This window comes from Aphelocoma coerulescens, chromosome 5 (genome assembly GCF_041296385.1).
Source record: "Aphelocoma coerulescens isolate FSJ_1873_10779 chromosome 5, UR_Acoe_1.0, whole genome shotgun sequence".
In the NCBI taxonomy this organism is placed as follows: Eukaryota; Metazoa; Chordata; class Aves; order Passeriformes; family Corvidae; genus Aphelocoma; species Aphelocoma coerulescens.
This window is the reverse complement of record NC_091019.1, coordinates 23,601,456-23,620,745: the sequence shown is the minus strand read 5'-3', so window position 1 is coordinate 23,620,745 and position 19,290 is coordinate 23,601,456. Positions and strand designations below refer to the sequence as shown.

General features: G+C 41.7%; 2 protein-coding genes across 9 annotated transcripts in view; one reads left to right on the top strand and one right to left on the bottom strand.

Moving 5' to 3' along the window:
* IFTAP (intraflagellar transport associated protein) overlaps positions 1-14,694 on the bottom strand; it is a 41,325-nt gene extending 26,631 nt beyond the window's left edge. Inside the window, exons 1-4 of one of the 8 annotated variants that reach the window (XM_069017140.1) lie at positions 14,534-14,591; positions 13,387-13,594; positions 4,806-4,928; positions 3,424-3,560 (exon numbers count right to left, since the gene is read on the bottom strand). In XM_069017140.1, the coding sequence (XP_068873241.1) occupies positions 3,424-3,532 (109 nt within the window). In that variant the 5' untranslated portion in view covers positions 3,533-3,560; positions 4,806-4,928; positions 13,387-13,594; positions 14,534-14,591. Of the gene's footprint in view, positions 1-3,423; positions 3,561-4,805; positions 4,929-6,123; positions 6,297-7,710; positions 7,840-13,386; positions 13,595-14,533 lie in introns of those variants that run through there. The other 7 variants (XM_069017138.1, XM_069017139.1, XM_069017141.1 and 4 more) reach the window with 7 other exon arrangements.
* On the top strand, positions 14,543-16,576 carry RAG2 (recombination activating 2). The gene is made up of 2 exons (XM_069017132.1): positions 14,543-14,558; positions 14,985-16,576. The coding sequence occupies exon 2, from the start codon at positions 14,990-14,992 to the stop codon at positions 16,574-16,576; it is 1,587 nt and encodes a 528-aa protein (XP_068873233.1). The 5' UTR covers positions 14,543-14,558; positions 14,985-14,989.
* Positions 16,577-19,290: the final 2,714 nt, after the last annotated feature.

Sequence of the window (19,290 nt, the reverse complement as noted above, 5' to 3'; positions counted from 1 at the left end):
CACACATCACAAAACCAATTACACAGAATTTAGAAGGACTTACTTTGACTCCAGATCTTGTTCTATGTGAACTAAGAGAATATCTTTTCAAACAGCACAAGGAAGAATAGAAGTAGTCAAAGGCAATATCACACATTCAGATATAATAAAAAGACAACATTCCAAAAATGTGATTTTCTTGATTAGGATATTAGCAATTCTTAAAAAGTCCAATGGAAGTCAGGAATGTAAAAATGCATTAATCCTGTTTTCCACATTTGTAAGAATGAAACTATACTCTCAGCAGAAGATCCTAATGTGTTCACAGAGGGTCACACCAGGCTATTTATAGCCTCAAAGGGTTCTTTTTAGCTAGGCCAGAACAGTCAAGGATGCTTTGGTCTTGGGTTTTTCTACTCGAGGGACATTCTTTACAGCTTTACTGTGTGTAAATTTACCAAATGAATAAAAACTAAAAAAATCACTAGGATATCAGATTCTTATGAGATGCTTTCAAGAATAACATAGAAACTTCAAGTGAAAATATCCTTGCAATGCCAACTACACACTTAGTATAATTCATGCACAAGTGAAAATCACCTGCTGTAAATACGTTACTCTGTGAAATCAATGGCATCCAATTAGTTTTGGGTTTTTTCTGTTTCCAATGTTATGACAGACAAAATTCTATCAGATGACAATGTATGTGTTATGCTTTAAGTAGAATATTTTGCAGGTCATTAGTTTATAATGCAAACCAGCACTCCGGGTACTTTTAAAGGAAAATGGAAGTGGAAGGAAAACAAGTTGAGCTGTTCAGTTCACAGCATCACAGGAACCTGTATTTCTAAGCATTTGATTCAGGTAAAGCTCTACCTTTTATATGATTTTAGTGGCAAATGCTACAGTGAAAGTGACTGAAATACACACTGAGGCTTTTTGCAAGTAGCATCATGATATGCAGCATGCTACTAAGATAGGAGCTATCCCTAGTGTATCAATCATACATAAGAAAACCAGATTGGATTTTCAATCCTCTTATCTCATCCCCCAGTGTTTCCTTTCTCTTCTATATTTTATAGGGAGGAGAGAGAGAAAGTTGCCACAAGATTATTTCTGTGGCAGCTTCAACTCCCCCAGTGGTTGTCTGCTCCATGCTTGTGACTGACACTTAGTTCTGCCTGAAGGATAAGGACAAGACAGACTTCTGAGTGCCAATCAACGGGGCATGCCACATGCTGTAATTGAAAAATACAGGGCTTCTGCAATAATAGGAGGATATAACTTTTAGTGCAAAGCAGTGGTAAAAAGAATTGTGAGTAATATGTAGCTTGCACTCATTTTTATGGCACCTGACCTACCATGGCTAAAAAAACTGAACCTGAGCTACAGAATTGGAATTCTGTAATTCAGCAATGCTCAGATCAAAGTTAAGCTCCACTTTTTATTTCATCTGCAGAGCATGAGATCTTTTCAGCCTAATCATCTATCTGATGTCCTGCTGTATGTACCTTCATCCAAGTTACCTGTTAGCTTGGTACAGGATGGATCAGGTTGGAAGGGACCACAGTGGGCCCCACCTCCCTGTTCAAGCAGGTTCATCCTAGAGCACCTTGCACAGGATTGTATCCAGATAGATCCTGAATACCTCCATTGAGGGAGATTCCACAACCTCTCAGGGCAATCTGTTCCAGTGCTCATTCACCCTCACAGTAAAGAAGTTCTTCCTCATGTTCAGGTGGAACTTCTGTGCATCAGTTTCTGCCGATTGCCTTTTGTCCTGTTGCTTGGCACCACCAAGAAGAGCCTGGCACCATCCTCTGACACCCTCCTGTCACATACTTATAGACATTGATAAGGTCCTCTCTCGTTCATCTCTTCTTGAGGCTGAACAGGCTGAACTGTCTCAGCCTTTCCTGATAAGAGAGATGGTGCACTCTCCCAGTCATCTTTGTTGTCCTTCACTGGACCCGCTCCAGGAGCTGCATGTCTCTGTTGTCCTGAGGAGCCCAGAACTGGACACAGCACTCCAGCTGAGGCCTCACCAGGGGTGTGTAGAGGGGCAGGATCACCTCCCTCGACCTGCTGGCAGTGCTGTTCCTAATGCACCTCAGGACACCACTGGCCTTCTTGGCCACAAGGGCACTGCTGGTCACAGACAGCTCGTTGTCCACCAGGACCCCCTGCAGGACCTCCACAGAGCTGCTTTCCAAGAGCTCAGCCCCCAGCCTGTCCTGGTGGCCAGGAGCAGGAGCCTGCGCTTGCCTTGGCTGGATTTCAGAAGGTCCCTCTCTGCCCATCTCTCCAGCCATTGAGGCCTGCCGAAGGGCTGCACAGCCCTCTGGGGTATGGGCCGCTCCTCCCGGCTTTGTGTCTGCAGGGAACTCGCTGAGGAGGCCTCTGCCCCTTTCTACAACTCATTGCTGAATTAGTTAAACAAGACTGGGCCCAGCATTGAACACCAGGGGACACCACCAGTGACAGGCCTTCAACTCGACCCTGTGCCACTGATCATGATCTTCTGGGATCTGCCACTCCGCCAGTTCTCAATCCACCTCACTGTCCACTCATCCAGCTCACACTTCCTGAGTTTGCCTACGAGGATGTTGTGAAAGACAGTGTTGAAAGCCTTGCTGAAATTGATTTAGACAATATCCAAACCCCTCCAGGTAGCTGTTTCATCATAGAAGGCAATCACTCTGTAGAAGGCACACACAGCGGCATAGCAGAGCAGGCTAGTGTTAGAAAACCTGTGAAAGTACCTAAATTGAACACTCATAATCTCAAGCCATCACACACTCACGAGCTTCTCATACTTTTATAAGTTTGGTCCATTTGAATATCAGGGTTAATTCTCCATTTACAATTTCAGGTAATGAAGTAATTTACCCCAAGTTTGTTCCCCCTTTTCAGAGCCTTAGCTTACATATTTCGAGGCCTGAGACAATAAGGTGCCCTTGAATCCAGGCCTAGAGAGGATTTGTTATTTCTGACCAGAACGGGAGAACAGTAGCTAACAGGCTATACGGAGTTTTAGAGTTACATAGTAAAGCAGTACAGGATCTGAAAAATATAAAAGCCAAAATCCTAAGGCATCACTATTCAGTAGTTTCCTTAGGCTCTTCTTTTATGGAGACTTCTCAAGCAAAACAATACAAGATGTACTCAGGAAACATCTATCCTTCCAAACACTGCATGTTTCCCCTCCTCCCTAAAGCAAGCATAAATGGCTAACCACCTGTAGAGACATAGCAGCCTGGGAGCCAATCTGTAAAAAGTTGTCCTTAGGGTTCCCACTGCTGAATGGAAAAACAAAAGCATCACAAGGATTTGCCTAAAGTCACAAAGCAGGTGAGTAGCACAAAGACACTGAATACTACTGCTTCTCTTGTTACCTTCCCTTCTGTCTATGGTACCTAACAAAAGATTTGGGAAATTACATACCTTCCAAAAGATATGTGAACGTATTTAGAAACTCTTCATATGACTGCTCATGGCTATTAATAAATTGATCAAGGATGCTGTTCTTTAACAGTTGTTCTCCCATGATCATCCACACCTTGAGAGTTGAACAGGAATATCTGCAATAGAAAGTGAAGAGCTATATACATCTGCAGGCAGAAACCAAATCAACAGAAAAGTCTCTAGTTCACATAGATGGGCACTAGAAAGTAAAATTTTTCTTCTCTCCTTGGGAAGTTCTGATCTTGTCTATGGAACATTGTTCAATATTTCTCCAAAAATTCATGTGGACATAGAAATTTTAAGTACAAATGGAGGAATTGTGATCACTTATGCTTGACATTTATGACCTTGGGTAATATGGGCCACAGAAGTGCCAGCTTCTCTTGGTGGTGTTTATTGCCTTAAGCTGTTCAGTCTTTCAACCCCTGCCTTCTTTGCAGAAACAGCGACACCCCTCATCAGCATGTTGTACTTGTCAACCCAGACACACCTGTACATTCAAAACTTGGACTGAATCCATCATCTCCAGGTGCACTACTCACTGTACCATCAAAGCCACAAACCCAGATTTTGGACCACACGCTAAATCACAATGACACCTGTGTGTGTGTACGCTGAGGCAGCACACAGGACAGGCAGAGCATGCTGGAGCTGGACAGCCACACAGGAATGTGAGGCCCATTCTTGAGAAGGGAACAAATGCTGAGAGCTGAAGGAAGAAGCTCCACTCTCCAGTCACACAGCAACAGCTTTCCAGCCCACCTTCATCACTTAACCAGGCTCTATGGGAAGTAGTGGCCCTGAAGCATCCCTCAGTGAAGTCTGCTGAAGTTAACCTTGCCCCTTACTCATAAAAGCTGTGTAAATGCATGTTAACAGCTGCATGATCCCAAACACTTACCCATATTACTTATTTTTTATACACATAGGTCCACACTAACAGAATCAGTTCGCATACATAAACCTGATCAAAATGCAAGAATTCATTATACACTAAGTGCTTGATTTGCATGTGCTTCTGTTTCCTCTCTTGATTTACCACAACACTAAGAAGTGGATTTTGGGAATGAAAGCTTAATTCTTCAGCAAAACTTCAAGTCAACTATACTAAGGAAAGGCTGCCAACCTGATATTGAAGCTAAATAAGATCAAAAGACAATTGTTCAGAGACCAGAAAGAAAATAAAGTGTGACTCCTAACATAAAACCTCAATTTTGTTGAATTGCCTGCTTCCAAGGAAGACTAATGTTCTGAAGATATCAAAATACAAGCACACCCACATGACCTAAAGTTTTCTAATGTTTTACAAAAATTCAACCATTATTAATCTCTGTGGACCAACCAAGCAGAATATAACTCACCAGACTCTCAGAGTTGTTAATGTATATTACAGGGCTTTGAGAGGTAAGCAGTGCCTTCTAGTCCTCATTATGGTTAAGTTATTAAAACCAGTATTTGAAACAGTGCTGTGATTTGTAAGCCTCCTGTAAAAGAAAAAAATATATATCTAATCAAGAAAAAGTTAATTACTTTTTGTTTTTCTTTGGAGTCTGGTGTCTAGGATATCCAACTCCCTTACAAACAGTAATGAAATAAACTTAAAAAATATTTCCAAAAGGAAGAGCAAACAAATATTATTACCAATAACAGATTAAAAAATCCAGTCACCAAGAACTTAAATGATTTAAAAACAGGTTAGTGGAAGGCTGACAGCAAATCTTAGATTAATTCACTCTAAAATTCTCTGGGAAACTAGAAAATTAATATGCAGTTTGGGGGCATAGTTGTATCCTTAACCAGCTGCATGACAGCTTTCTCAGTGAATGCCATGCTCTACAGCCACCAGATCATCAGCCTGAGATTCAGCATCCAGACCAGGTCACACCAAAATCATATATCTCAATTCTTACTCTGCTGTGCAGCTTCCACCTCCTACAGAATTTGGGAAACTTCACTTCAGATACTCCCTTGCACAGCTGTTATTATTACAGGTCTACAGAATCATCTCCTCACAGAGAGGAAAAAACAGCTAGGTCCTAATGAAAGCCAAGGTTCTGTCAGAAAAACAGCCACTCTCTCAAACAACAGAGAGGAGAGACTGGCAGCCAGAACTACCCATCCCCCCCATTTGCAATTACTTTGAAGAACTGCCCAATGCTGTAACATGGCCCTAAATGAAAGCAAGTGCAGAGGATGGTATGTGGGGAATACCTACTATCCCTGAAACTGAACATGTGGTTAGGAGAGAGGGTACAAGAGGGGTGCTCAAAAACTTATCTCAACCCATCAAGGTTTTGGTATTTTTCATTTTCATTCCACTTCGTTTTCTGCTGCTTCCCACTTATTTTATTTCAGAGTCTCTCTTAAATGATCACCACACTGTGTCAGTTGCAGAGAAGTTTAGTGAGGTGAACAGCTGAAACCAGGCTGACCAGAAGATTCTCACCTTTGCTAAGGAGCTAACCACTAGATTCTACGTAAGTAAATGGCTTCAACAATCACCCAATTCACAGCCTCAAGGCAATGACTTCTTTAAATTTTCTTTAAGAAAATGAAAAAATACACAATAATGGATTGGAATCCTCCACAATTTATGAAGTGGGTACAATGACACTTCTAGGAATGAAATTACTTCATTGTTCTGCTAAAGAATAGCTACTACTAAAATCAAAAACTTACACTCTTTTTTCCCAAAAGGAAACTTGGAGGTCTCAAGGAAAGTAAAGCAAGGGTGTCTGATCCTTTCCTTGTTCTGGCTTTGGAGACTTTTAGAGTCAAATATCAGTAAGTGATGCATTCAAGCAGCAACTACGCTTTCTTCTTTTTGCATTTCACTCCTGGTCATCCATCCAAATGACTTTAATGAGGTTACCTGAGGCAATCATTCATTAAGCCTTGCTGATCATCAGCAGATTGTGCAAAATCAATTTTATTTCTCAAAATGCTGTCTTCTTCCAAGCAGTTTAAGACAAATCAGAAATCTCTGCATTGAATCGCAGAGGCAGGTCAAGTGAGTATTAGCATGTTTTCAATTATACAGCGATTAGTTCTATTAAACAACACAAAATGTGGTGGAATATAGACTTCCTCGTTTATGCTGCATTTTTAAGAACTTCATGTTTTTTTAAAAATACAACAGAGGCAATGAAAGAAATATCAAGATTATGAATTTTTAAGTGGAAAGAGCAATAACCTAATCCCCTCTACAAACTCAATAAAATCCTATGTAATTTAATTTTTCAGAAAAAAAAAAAACTTCACTAGCATTTCTGGCATAGGTTCCAGTCAGGTTTTCACACTATGAATTTGCTCTCCTAGAAATCATTCTCAATTTTAAAAAGGGGCTGATTAATAAATGTTTTTTTTATAGTTCATCCATAGGTTCATGGAAAATATCCACTAGGTATATCTGTTATCAATACTTTATAATCTATGTCTGCAAAAATCAGATTGAACATAAATACACTATCTTTAAATCTTATACTCTGGACAATGCCCCATCTCTTTTCCCCACAGAGCTATCACAGTAACTGCACCTTTAACAATATTGTTACAGCAATGAAGAATGAGGTAGCACCTTTGCAAAAAGAATGAGATTTTATCAGACAAGCGCACTCAATTTAAGTCTCTTGAGGTTCTGGCTGCTCCCAAAAAGGCCACCACCACCACCTTCACTTCCTCTTCACGTCCTGGTTTACCACTCCAGTCCATGTCTTGGGCAGACCAAATAAACTACCAGTACAAAACCTGAGAGTAATCAGAGCAAATGCATATATTCTGTTTTAAAGACATGTCTTCTAATACGCCTTACAGCTGCATGACTGTGATTGCCTGTACAAGGGGACAGTGGGACCGTGCAGTGGGAGCAAGGGAAGGATACAGGACTGCACTTTTAGCACCCTGTCATAGTTGCTTCTGCAATCATGAAAGCACAGCCTCATCAGAAACACCCTCACAAATGGCCCAGAAAGCTGTGCTTCCCCACACTGCAAAAGCAGATGGGAGCAGTGTACTCCTACACCCACCACGCTGAGCTGGACTCTGCAGTGCAACTCATCAGCCCCCACGGTGCCAAGAGGCAGGCAAAGCTGGAACTCCAGCCTGGCCTTAACAAGTGCTTGCTATTAGCTATGGACCATGGTTGCTGCCTTAACAAACATCCCAGGATGGCGCTTTAAAAGTAGGCCAAGTGAAAGGAGTGATTCTGGGAATTCCCACTCGAGAAAGACATAAAGCATTTTGAGTCAGACAGCAGAGGAAGGTTACCCATTTTCCTGAAGGCAGAACACTGCTTCCTGCTTGTCTAGACATCTGCAAATCTACAGTTGCAGAAGAAAGCCCTCCCTGCCTTACTGTCCTGCCCTACTTTTCTCCCTCCTCCTCCCTGCTACCACCACCACCTGTGGGGAGGCAGAGCTCCAGGAGCAAACCCAAAGGCACCAAGTTCTGGCCTCAAGCAGGTGCAGGTCAACCCAGCTGGGGGAACAAACTAAAAGTTACAAAGGACAAAAACTTTCAGATGAGGTTCCTTCCAACATCTTGCAATTCAATGTGATCTACGACAGCTAATCCTGTTAAAATCAACTGGATGTTTGCCATTGCCTTCAGCAGGAGGCACACACTTAATGCATCAGCAATTTGTGTGGATGGGAGCTGCATCTGCTTGCCTGAGTGCATTACTGAGCCTGAGAGCTGACCTTTAGATGGACAAAAACATGTGCCTCTCATGCCCAGCTCGCATGAGTTTTTAAAGGATATATCCAAGGGCTTTAATTGCAAGCAAGCATATTGATCCTCTTGGATTTCAGTGCTATTATGCCAGCCCCATACCTGAGCAGAATTTTCTTTTAATGAATTTCCAATGGCTTCAAGAGTACTGCTCCCTTTAAAGACAACCTGGAGGCCCACAGCAAGGGTAACATTTCATCCAAACCACAGTAGCCACTGTCCCCTGGAATGCAATTGTCTGGGAGCTGACAGTCAAAGCACAGCCAGACTCAATCAGATATTTTAGATAAGACCTCTAAATAAAGCCCTCTCCCTCACAAGTTAAATACTGTTTACTGTCAGTTTTAGATGAGACAGAAAATTGAAGACTAGGATGCTGGACTCCCTGTGCCCTTTTTTACAGATTTCAGCCTGTGGGTCCTGGCTAAATATCCAGCATATTTGCATTCTGGCTGGCAAATACTACACAAATGAGTAAGGCAGCCTTCCCTTTCCCTGCTGAGCTGGAGTGCGTTACTGCAACCCACAGGAAGCCAGCTACATTTCAGCTCAGAGATGACTGTGTTTTACTGGCAGAAAATATGCTGAAAAGCCTGGAAATATCTCAATGCAATTTGGAATGATCTGGGATGAAGAAGATGCAAACAACATATTATTTTAAGAAATTAATTATAGAAGAAGAAAACCAAGTGAAATGAAGCCTTTCCGTAACAGTGAGCAATCTGCTGAAAACATACTACCTATGTCAATGTTATTAAAATAGAAATTGTGAAGGAAAAGTCTATTTATTCCTTTCCACACGGGTTCTCTGCCAGTTAAATTCAGGATGGAAATCCAAGATCTTCTTGCTATGACCTGGACAGTTTTGAACATAATTTCCCTACCGTGTAGATACATTATTCTGAAGCTATTTGCTGCAGCTTCTCCAAAGCACTTTGTCATTGACAGTTAAAGAGAGCAGCTTGGACAGACCATGTCCTCATCCAAAAATGACATGCTGTTGCCAAAAAACTTCAATTTCTCCATCTTCTCAACCACATAATTGGAAAAAGAATTTCTAAAGATAAGGCATGTCAACTGGTAGAAAAAGAGTAAAATGAATGTAAAATATTAAAGTGACACAACTGGGGGACTGGATTTTTCACTTAAATATTTGTATCTTTTTTGCCAGTAGATCTTTGATCACAGACCCAAAGGAGGGTCAGAATATGTCAAACACTTGGATAAGAAGATGTCAAGTATTATCTAGGCCCTGCAGAAAACACAAATAAATGTGATCTGAATGCCCTTAAATTTGCGGGAAGTTCTTCAGCATTCAACTCTGCTCTACAGTCTCCCTTTATCTTTGTTTCAGTAGAGAAGTAAAAGGTCCATATGGATTCTACAGGGCACAGTGCCTTAGCACTGCTGTATTTCAGATGAGAAACATCACCACATCCTATCTGCATTACAGTTATTCAATGTCTCAAGACAATTCTTGCAAACATTTGGTATGTTTGCTTTGCTGTACTAATCAAATTCCATTTCAAGTTCCTTCTATTTCTATTCTCACAGCAGTTTCAAATGGGAGTTGAGACATTTCTAAAATACTGTGTAGCAGATGTTGTAACTCAGGAGTGGGTGAAGTAGGGCCAGGAAAACAAAAGCAGGAGCTATGAAGAGTAAATTGTTTTCCAGGTTTTTCTGTTTATTTGTTGTGGTGTGTAATGCAAGTGGCTTATCCTCTGTGCCCCAGCACTGCTAGCTGTTGAAAGGATATGTTCCCAGTGGACTTCCCAGCGTCTCATTATTTTTTGTTGGAGAAAAGCACTGCGAAACTGATGAAAAATGTCACAGAAGGATGCAAAGTTTTATTAGTCTTTCAAGGTCTGATCAGAAGGCCACTGAAGTAGAAAAAAAAGACATTTCTAATTACTTCAGTGGCCTTTTGAGTTGGACTTTTAGTCAGCCCTCACTCAGTGAACTGCATGCATTTGTCATTTCCTTTGCTCTGTTTCAGTGTTACTGCCCGCTTACAGCAGAGCATTCCTGGGGAAAGTAGTGTGCCAATCAGCAAGAGTTGTTTTCTTTTGCTACCTCTTAAAATTATTTTTTCTTTTAACTCAAAATATATTTTAAATTACATTTTAAAATAGCACTGCAAAATTCTGAAGATGATCACAAGGTTGATAGGTTTACAGTGTAAAAAAATTCAACCATAAAGAAGTGTATGCTGCAGATATTTACAATTTAAGAGGCATCTGCCATCACTCTGAGCTTGTTCTACTGTAAAGAGTTAAAGCTTCTGGAGGCTGGTGGGTTTCTTGTTGTGCCATCTGAAGACAAGAGAGGAAAGGAAAAAAAAAACAGTCACAGCCAGTTAGCCACAGTAGATTGAGTTCTCAGGAGCACATCTGCAAATTAAGCAGATAGATTCCCCTCCATCAGGCTGTCTCTCCATGCCACGAGCCCCCTGTGCTGTCACAGAAGACTCCTCACATTGCTCACATTTGAATCCCAATTACACAGAAAGATTACGGAGGACGCAAAAAACTGCTATCAGCCAGGTATGTCTAAATTACTCTTTTGCCCAAAACAAACTTGGTTGATACACTTAGAAAATTTCTTGAGAAATACTATATAAAAAATTGCCTTCCTTAAGCTTCTTTATGGAGGACTTCAAACCTCTCTGTGTGTCGGGATATGATATTGACTGTGGAGAATTTGGAAATAGCACTTGCTTTTCAGGGGTATGCTGCTTTGGAAATGAAAAAACAGATTTGTCAGAGAAAAAAAATACTGCAAAATCAATTTACTTTATGCCAAAGTAACTGCAAACTAATTAATTTAATGGTCAGCAATGGTTGTTCACCAACTAAGACTCCATGTTATCCTGCATTCCATTCTCTCAGTGTCCAACCAGTACAGCTGAAACATCTTATTTTTATATAAATGAAAAAAGGTTCTTTGTGTTTGTTACAGTTCATAAGATCAACTCATTCATCATTCATTATTTCACAGCATTCAAATTACTGTGAAATTATTACAAATAATACTTTCAATGTTGAAAAATATGAGATGTCACACTAAACAGCAGCACTGATTAGTCATTGTTCTCCGGATTAGAATGTTTTTGTTGCCTAACTGGGTAACAGGCAAACCACATAGGTGAATAAACAGTTTCTGCATACGGTCAAAGAGGACAAGAAGTAAAAAACACAGTTTGGGAGTGACTCAGTGCCTAAACATTGTCACCTAGCGACATTTCATAAAGCCTAGATTTATGAGAACCTGGGACACAAAACCAATGGGAGACTTGCTTCCATAGAAGAAGCTAGAAGGAAGAATATCCAAAGGTATATGTAATGTTACTTGCTGTTCAGGTCACTCAGTGCTACCCCTTGTCTTTAAAAGATGTTCATCCTGTACTTCTCGGTGAACACTTAATATGGTTTCTGAAATGGTACACCACCAAAAATTGTAACTATGTCTATCTATTTCCACAGTAAGCACATTTCAAACTACATTAGCTACTGCTTTTAAAAAACACCTTCTCTCTTCATTTGATCCTTCTATACATGTATCTCCCAATGCAGCTATCTAAATCTGAATTCCTTATCATCTCTTCTTGACATATAAACAACTCTTATCTGAAAAAACCTGCTCAAAATACTGTTTGATTTCAAAATAAACACGAGAATATTAGTTTTCTTCTTTCTGTTAGCTTAGCTTCCAGCTCAGGTCTCTACTGCTTCCCAAAGAGGGGGCTTATAAAGGTAATGCTGGGGTTCTCATTTAATTGTATAATCCTTACATCTTAATCTTTTATAAAAACACCAAATATGATGAAGCATGACTCAAGTCATCATAACTGGTAATTGTTTATGTAACTCCCCCACTCTCTTTTTATTCATCTTTATTCCTTGTAGTGTCTCTTCCCCGGTATCTTGTGCTGCACCACAACAAAGGCATTTGTCTGTTTCCTCTGCACTAGCTGTAATGCTAATCCAACTCCACAGTGACAGTTTTTGAGCATAAAGCCACAAAAAAACACTTTTAAACTCTTTGCTTATAAGGTTAGATCTTTACCTTTTGGGTTCCCCAAAGCTGCTCAGGGTTAGATGAGCCATGGCCCAAAGGAATCAGTGGTATTGGAAGGTTAGAGGTGGAGGTCAGCATAGCCAAAGAGCAACCACATTGTATTAACACACTGTAATTAGCATGAAAATACTAAATAAAATTAAAAAATGGAAAGCCAAAACAATTCCAGTCAGTGCCTAAGCAGCTACTTCTGTCCAAAAATCTCAGAAAAATATTCCCTCCAATACTTACTAAACTGCTTGCTTATGTAAAGTTCAAGAAATATTACAAGATGACAAGGAAGCGTGTCTAAACGTGCTTAACCAGTACATTCCGTGTGTCTATCAATCAAATCATTTCCACTGATTTTTCTCTGTATCTGCAGACTCTTCAGACAGTAAACTCCTCAGAACTGAGTACTGCTCAGTTTGTGGCACTGTGGACACTAATAATTGTCATATTTGGAGATTCTTTAAGTATGTAAAAATATAAGATGCATACCAATATATTAATTAAATTGTTTGCCACTTTTAATACTCTCATTAGACTTCAAATATACACCAGCAGTCAAATGTAGAACACTTGTGGTACAAAACAATGAATTTTTATTTTCTCATATAGAACAGAAATTTTCTCATGGCATCTTCAGTATGGAAGACATTGTACTTTTCTAAAGATCCTGTAAAACCAAAGAAGCTAAGTAACCAGACAATATGAAAGGAGACAAATGACATCTAATCCAGTAAACCCAACTTAGTGCAAGCTCCTCTGATGATGCCATTTTTGAATGCTTATAAGAAACAAGCAGCAGATTCCTGTTTAGCATATCACCTGAAGGTAAATAATTTCCTGAGTCTTTCTTCATGCATAATAAGGACAAAACCTGCTGTGTATACTGACATGCTTAGAAAAGGGTTCACTAATTTAATTAACTTATAACTGAATTTCACCTACAGTGCAGTACTTCTGAAAAGAAATCTAAATGTAGAAAAAACTACCACCTTCAGGGCAAAGGTATTAGCCAACTCAGTGAACAGAACCCAACCATGATCTCTAGATGACTCCACAACGTAAAACAGCCATTCCATGGATTGTTTTTCAAACAGACTCAGTAATGGCTATGCCTCTGTGCACTCTGGCCTGAAAACATCTCACCTTCAAAAAACATTCCATGGCAGATCCCTGTATTAGCACACCAGTTTGCACTCCAGTTTGAGGGTACGCAGTGCAGCAATAAGGTACAACAAGGCAATTGATGTAGTGTCATCAGTTCCCCTGTTTTTACAGCGACTCTTCCTGTACACGATGTTGTTCAGATTCCCCCAGGTTTTGATGTCACATAACTAGAAGATACCAATCCTCCCTTAAAAAAGAAACTGTGTGTCTTGTTTTTGTTGTTAGAGCAAAACGACAAGCAGGAACAAGGAAAATATGAATCCTAAAGACTTCAAAAAAAGTAATTACATTTTAAAATGTAGGATTTAGTGGGTTTTTTTCTAATATTCAGTTCATACTTTTAAATTCCGGGAGTTTGGCAAAGGCTGGGACAGAGACCTCGGACATTTACTAAAGGACACAAGTCTGCTGTCACCAAAGGCCAGTGCCACTGAATCAGCCAGTTATTTCCCTCCCTGCTGTCTGTGCTCTCCAAAGCTCTTTCACAGTCAATATCCAGGCTGATTACATAAACTCCTTTCAAACAAACAGGTTTATAAAAGATACCCCTTGAAACCTACTCATGAAAGCATGAGCAAAGAGCAGAGATGAAAGACAATTCGAGTACACTGAAGACCCGCAGCAGCGGGACTCGCAAGCCCCCGATCCCGAGTGGGCTGCTCAGCGCAAGCGTGAGATTCGCCCTGGAACCCGCGGCCTGTGCCTCTCCAGGCAGCCCTGCGCGGCTGGAGAGACAGCGGGCACCGCCTGCTTCTAAATGCAGTCACCACATCCCGACGTTTACCCTGTAAACAAAACGTGCAATCTGTAGTTTGAGCGCACGCCCGCCCTCCAGCGCACCGACTGCCGTGCCCTCGGGCACGTTCCCGGCCGGGAGCGGATGGGCGGGAGCCTCCAGCCGCCGCGGGACGAGGGGCGCCGCGGGCGGATGCGCCTCCCGCACCCGAGGGGCCCCGGGCCTGCGGCGTCCGGGAGGCTTCAGCCCGGCATTCCCGGCCGCCTCGAGGCGACAGACGGGCAGGAAATCCCGGCTTGTGGCATCCCCGGCGCTGCTCCCTCCTCCCGGGCCGCCCCGGGCCGAACCCCGCCGCCAGCAGACCGGCGCCGGCCCCGCGGCCGCACTCACCGCCGCCGGCTCTCTGAGCCCGCCGGTCCCGATTCCCCGCGGCCGGGACGAGCCAAGCGGCGGCCGTGCCGGGCCGAGCCGGGCAGCCCAGCAGGAACTACCGGCCCCAGCAGCCCACGGGGCCGCGTTCCCATGGGAGCCGGCCCGGGAAGCCGCCCCGGCGCAGAGCTGCGGCCGAACGGTGTGCGGGCTGCGTGTGCCGACAGCCCGTAGTGTGCACAAAGTCCCCAAAACACCGCGGGACCGGTGCAGACCTCATGTTTGATTCATCTCTTGAGTCACAGACAAATGTGTCTTTTTGGGTCTCAGAGTGCGAACTGCAGCGCAACTTATATACGATTTATTCTAGTTCTGTTAAATAATTGTGATAGGATCTAATGCATGTTTGATCTGTTTGTTTTGTTGTTTGTTTTTTTTTATTTTACCAGCCACAGTATGGCACACTCAACAGACAAAATGTCGCTGCAGATGGTATCCACCGTCAGTAACTCATCCTTGCTTCAGCCGGGCTTCTCTCTCCTGAATTTTGATGGGCATGTTTTCTTTTTTGGTCAGAAAGGATGGCCAAAAAGATCCTGCCCCACTGGTGTTTTCCTCCTCGATATAAAGCAGAATGAGCTGAAAATGAAACCCGCCTTCTTCTCTAAAGACTCGTGTTACCTTCCCCCTCTCCGTTATCCCGCTCTTTGCATGCTCAGAAGCGATGCAAAGGCTGATGAGTACCAATATATCATCCATGGTGGTAAAACACCTAACAATGACCTTTCTGATAAGATTTACTTTATGAGTCTGGTAAGCAAAACTAGCAAGAAAATGACGTTCCAATGCATTGAGAAAGACCTGGGTGGAGATGTCCCTGAAGCTAGATATGGGCATACAATTAATGTAGTTCGTAGCCGGGGAAAAAGCATGAGTGTTCTCTTTGGAGGGAGGTCGTATACTCCCCTTGCACAAAGAACCACTGAAAAATGGAACAGTGTAGTTGACTGCTTGCCATCTGTGTTTCTCATTGATTTTGAGTTTGGATGTTGTACATCATACATCCTTCCAGAGCTTCAAGATGGACTTTCTTTCCACGTTTCAATTGCCAGAGATGATACAATCTACATCTTGGGCGGCCACTCACTTCAGAATAACACCAGGTCCCCCAACTTGTACAAGGTAAAAATTGATCTGCCCCTGGGCAGCCCAGCTGTGACCTGCACCATCCTGCCAGGGGGGCTGTCTGTGTCAAGTGCTATAGTGACCCAGATAAGTGAAACTGAATTTGTCCTTGTCGGTGGCTACCACTCTGACAACCAGAAACGGTTGGTGTGTAACACCATAGTTCTGGAAGATAGTAAGATAGAGATTGTTGAAAGTGTGAGCCCAGAGTGGACACCCGATATTAAACACTGCAGAACGTGGTTTGGCTGTGATATGGGTAAAGGGTCTGTTTTGCTGGGCGTTCCAGGGGCCAACAAACAATTAAGCCCAGATGCAAACTACTTTTACATTTTGAGATGCAAAGGAGCAGAAGAGGACAAGGAAGAAGAATCAATAACACAAATTTGCAGTCAGACATCAAGTGAAGACCCTGGAGACTCCACTCCATTTGAAGACTCGGAGGAGTTTTGTTTTAGTGCTGAAGCCAATAGCTTTGACGTTGACGATGCTGACACTTACAATGAAGACGATGAAGAAGATGAATCGGAAACGGGCTACTGGATCACCTGCTGTGCCAGTTGCAATATTGACATTAACACCTGGGTCCCTTTCTATTCGACAGAACTCAACAAGCCTGCAATGATCCTGTGTTCCAGTGGGGCTGGCCACTGGGTCCACGCACAGTGTATGGATCTCTCAGAGACCATGCTTCTCCGTCTCTCAGAAGCAAATGTCAAGTACTTCTGCAACAACCACGTTGACCTTAATAAAGGGCTACAGACTCCCCAAAAGGTGGTGTGCCTGAAAAAGCAACCCATGAAACCATTGCGCAAAAAGAAAGCCATGAAGTTATCAACATCAACAAAAAAGTCCTTTCTTCGGAGATTGTTTGAATAGATTTACAGTGCTGATTTGTATTCACCTGGGAGAAAATGGAATCACAGGCAAAGGCAGCAATGGTTGAAGGAAAGTGGGCTCTTGGAGCTCAAAGAGCTTTTCTTATTCTAGTTACCTCAATGTTTTTGTTACATTTCAAAGCACATTAATTTATTCTGTCCTTTATGTGTATTTTTGTAATATCCAGACAGGGACCCCATCCTAGAGGGCACTGTGCAAACACACAGCCAGATATTGGTAAACTGTGTGCTGTATTTTATGCTATAACTTACTCCCCAGTAAGTTTAATGGAACTGCTGGTAGGATAAGACATTATCCCATGTAGTCAGTGCTGTTACCATCTGTCCATAACGAACATTATATTGCCTATTTTAATCTTTTATCTTTGTCAGTAGTTCTAGAAATATTTGACCTAATTTATAGCTGCATTACTCTGGTTTTATGTTGGTGTAATGAAATAAAATGAGACTAATTATTCTGCTTTTACACAAAAAAAAGTCCCTTGTGTCAGAAATAATGAAATATTCAGACACTGAGGGTCAGTTCTCTTCAGGGACTTCCTTTATGGAAAGCTTACATATGGAGCATTTAATTCTGGATAATTAATTTTTTTATTTTGAAAGTTATGGAATGATTATATGTCAGTTTTGGCTACCTTTGTGGAATATCATTTTACAGCAAAAATTAAACTGCTTTTTTTAAACTACTGTGATCATCAACTGCTTTGTGTTTGTATTTTTAAAAATTCAGTAAGGTAATAAAGTTTGTAATAAAAATGACTGCATTTTTTCATGTATTCATGGGTAAATCAAACACTGTAAATCCTAAAGTTTACAAAAGGACAGCATGTATGCTTTGGAGGTCCATATGAAGCCTGATAAGGGGTCTAGCTTCACAGCCACCCCATGCTGTGAACTCCCGTTGACTTCAGAAGAAATTCCTTCTGATGAACAGGACTTTTATCATTTACTGCAGGTCCTCCACTACCCATTTCTTTCTCTGCTTTCCCAGGGTGACTGTGTAGAGTGTGAGAGCTTAGAAGTGCAAACTGTAGCTCAGACTGATTCATTGAGCCAGTGGAGCATTGTGAGGGTAGAAACAAATGCAGTTGGCTGCTCAAAACATGAGGAGAAGATTGGATTCAAATTGAAAAGGACATTGTCAAGGTTGAATAGCCCAAGAGTTTACTAAGTTTTTTGTGGATTCTTTTATTGGCTATTTATAAAGCCTCATCATTCTTGACTTTATTTTTTATTTGTATTACTGCTCCAGACATCTTTTCAGAAAATCAATACCAGCAGCTCAACATTTGTGAGCCAACAATAACAGCTCAGTATTCATAGTCCAACTCTCATGCTGGATGCCTGAATAAAAAAAGAAAAACAGGAGCAGCTATCAGCTATTTGATCACTGTGTGCAGACCCTAAGCAGCCACTCCTTTACAAAGCAGTGTGTGGAGTACAGTATTCCTGTCAGCACAGACGTGTCTGCACGCTACTCCCCTTAAAACCTTACCACCCCAAGTCAACAGCAAAGAAAAGAAAAGGGCAGCCATACGAAGTTTCCATTTACAACCTTTTCATGTGCTGAGGGAGCTTGAAGTTTGGATTGAGCTTCTAAATGGGAAGTGTATCAGCCTGATTCCCCTCTCTGCAGCCTGATATGGGTATAAATTCATAGATTTCAATGCCAGCTTCCCATTTCCTTTTTCATGTTACTTTATGTAAGCTCTGTCATGCTACTTTATGTATATAGTGCTATATGTTTTTCCAAGGAGTAAGTTAATACCATGCTCATGTAAAGTCCCTGCAAACTGATGAAATTCAATAGTCAATGTCCTCTTTTGTAGATTAGTCATAGATCTTAGGGATCTGAATTGTCATTAAAATATATCTTCATCATGCACTTATTTACATCAACAAAATAATCTACACCAACATTAAAGCCACATCATCACAACACCAACAAAAAGGGACAATATACTCACACAACAAAACTCCACCCCATTTCCATTTTACAACAACAAAGGACTCCCCACAATTACTGGGCTCCCCATAATTTTTGAATTCCCTGGCAACACCCAGTCTGAGTTTTTGCCCATTACTTCTCTCAGTTACTGTCATTATCTCAAGTTCCTTGGACAGCATACTGCATGACAAATTTGTCTGCTACTGCAGACAAATAAAAGGATGGAAACGTTTTGCAAAGGTAAAGCTTGACAGTGGCCTAGCAGAAGGAACATTCAGCCTGAGATAGAGCCTTGTGGCACTGGTGGTCTGGTTGCAACTCTTGAGTTTCCAGAACTGACTCCTACAGCTGCAGTGACTCCCTGAGCCGCTGGGAGCTGAGAACAGATGCTCAGCAAGAGGCAAGCACAAGCACACATTGTGACCCCTTCCAGTTCTTACCTGAGCTGTTGTTCTTTAATAGTGTGACTATGAAAAAAGCAATTCATGGTCAGACTTTATGTTATACCTCATTGGGCCCATAACATTAGTGTATTGTGTATTTGAGCTGTGCTTTTTTAAAATGTATGGTTTATTTGAGTAGGAGGTGAAAATTGCTTGGTTAAGCCATGTCCCAGCTTCACAGTGAAAGGCTGAACAAGCAGCATTAAATCACAGCTCAGAGACTGCAGCTACTGTGGGAAAAAGAAATGGTAAGTAAAATAGAAAACATTTGAAAGGACTCGACATAAAGAGATATACAAACTT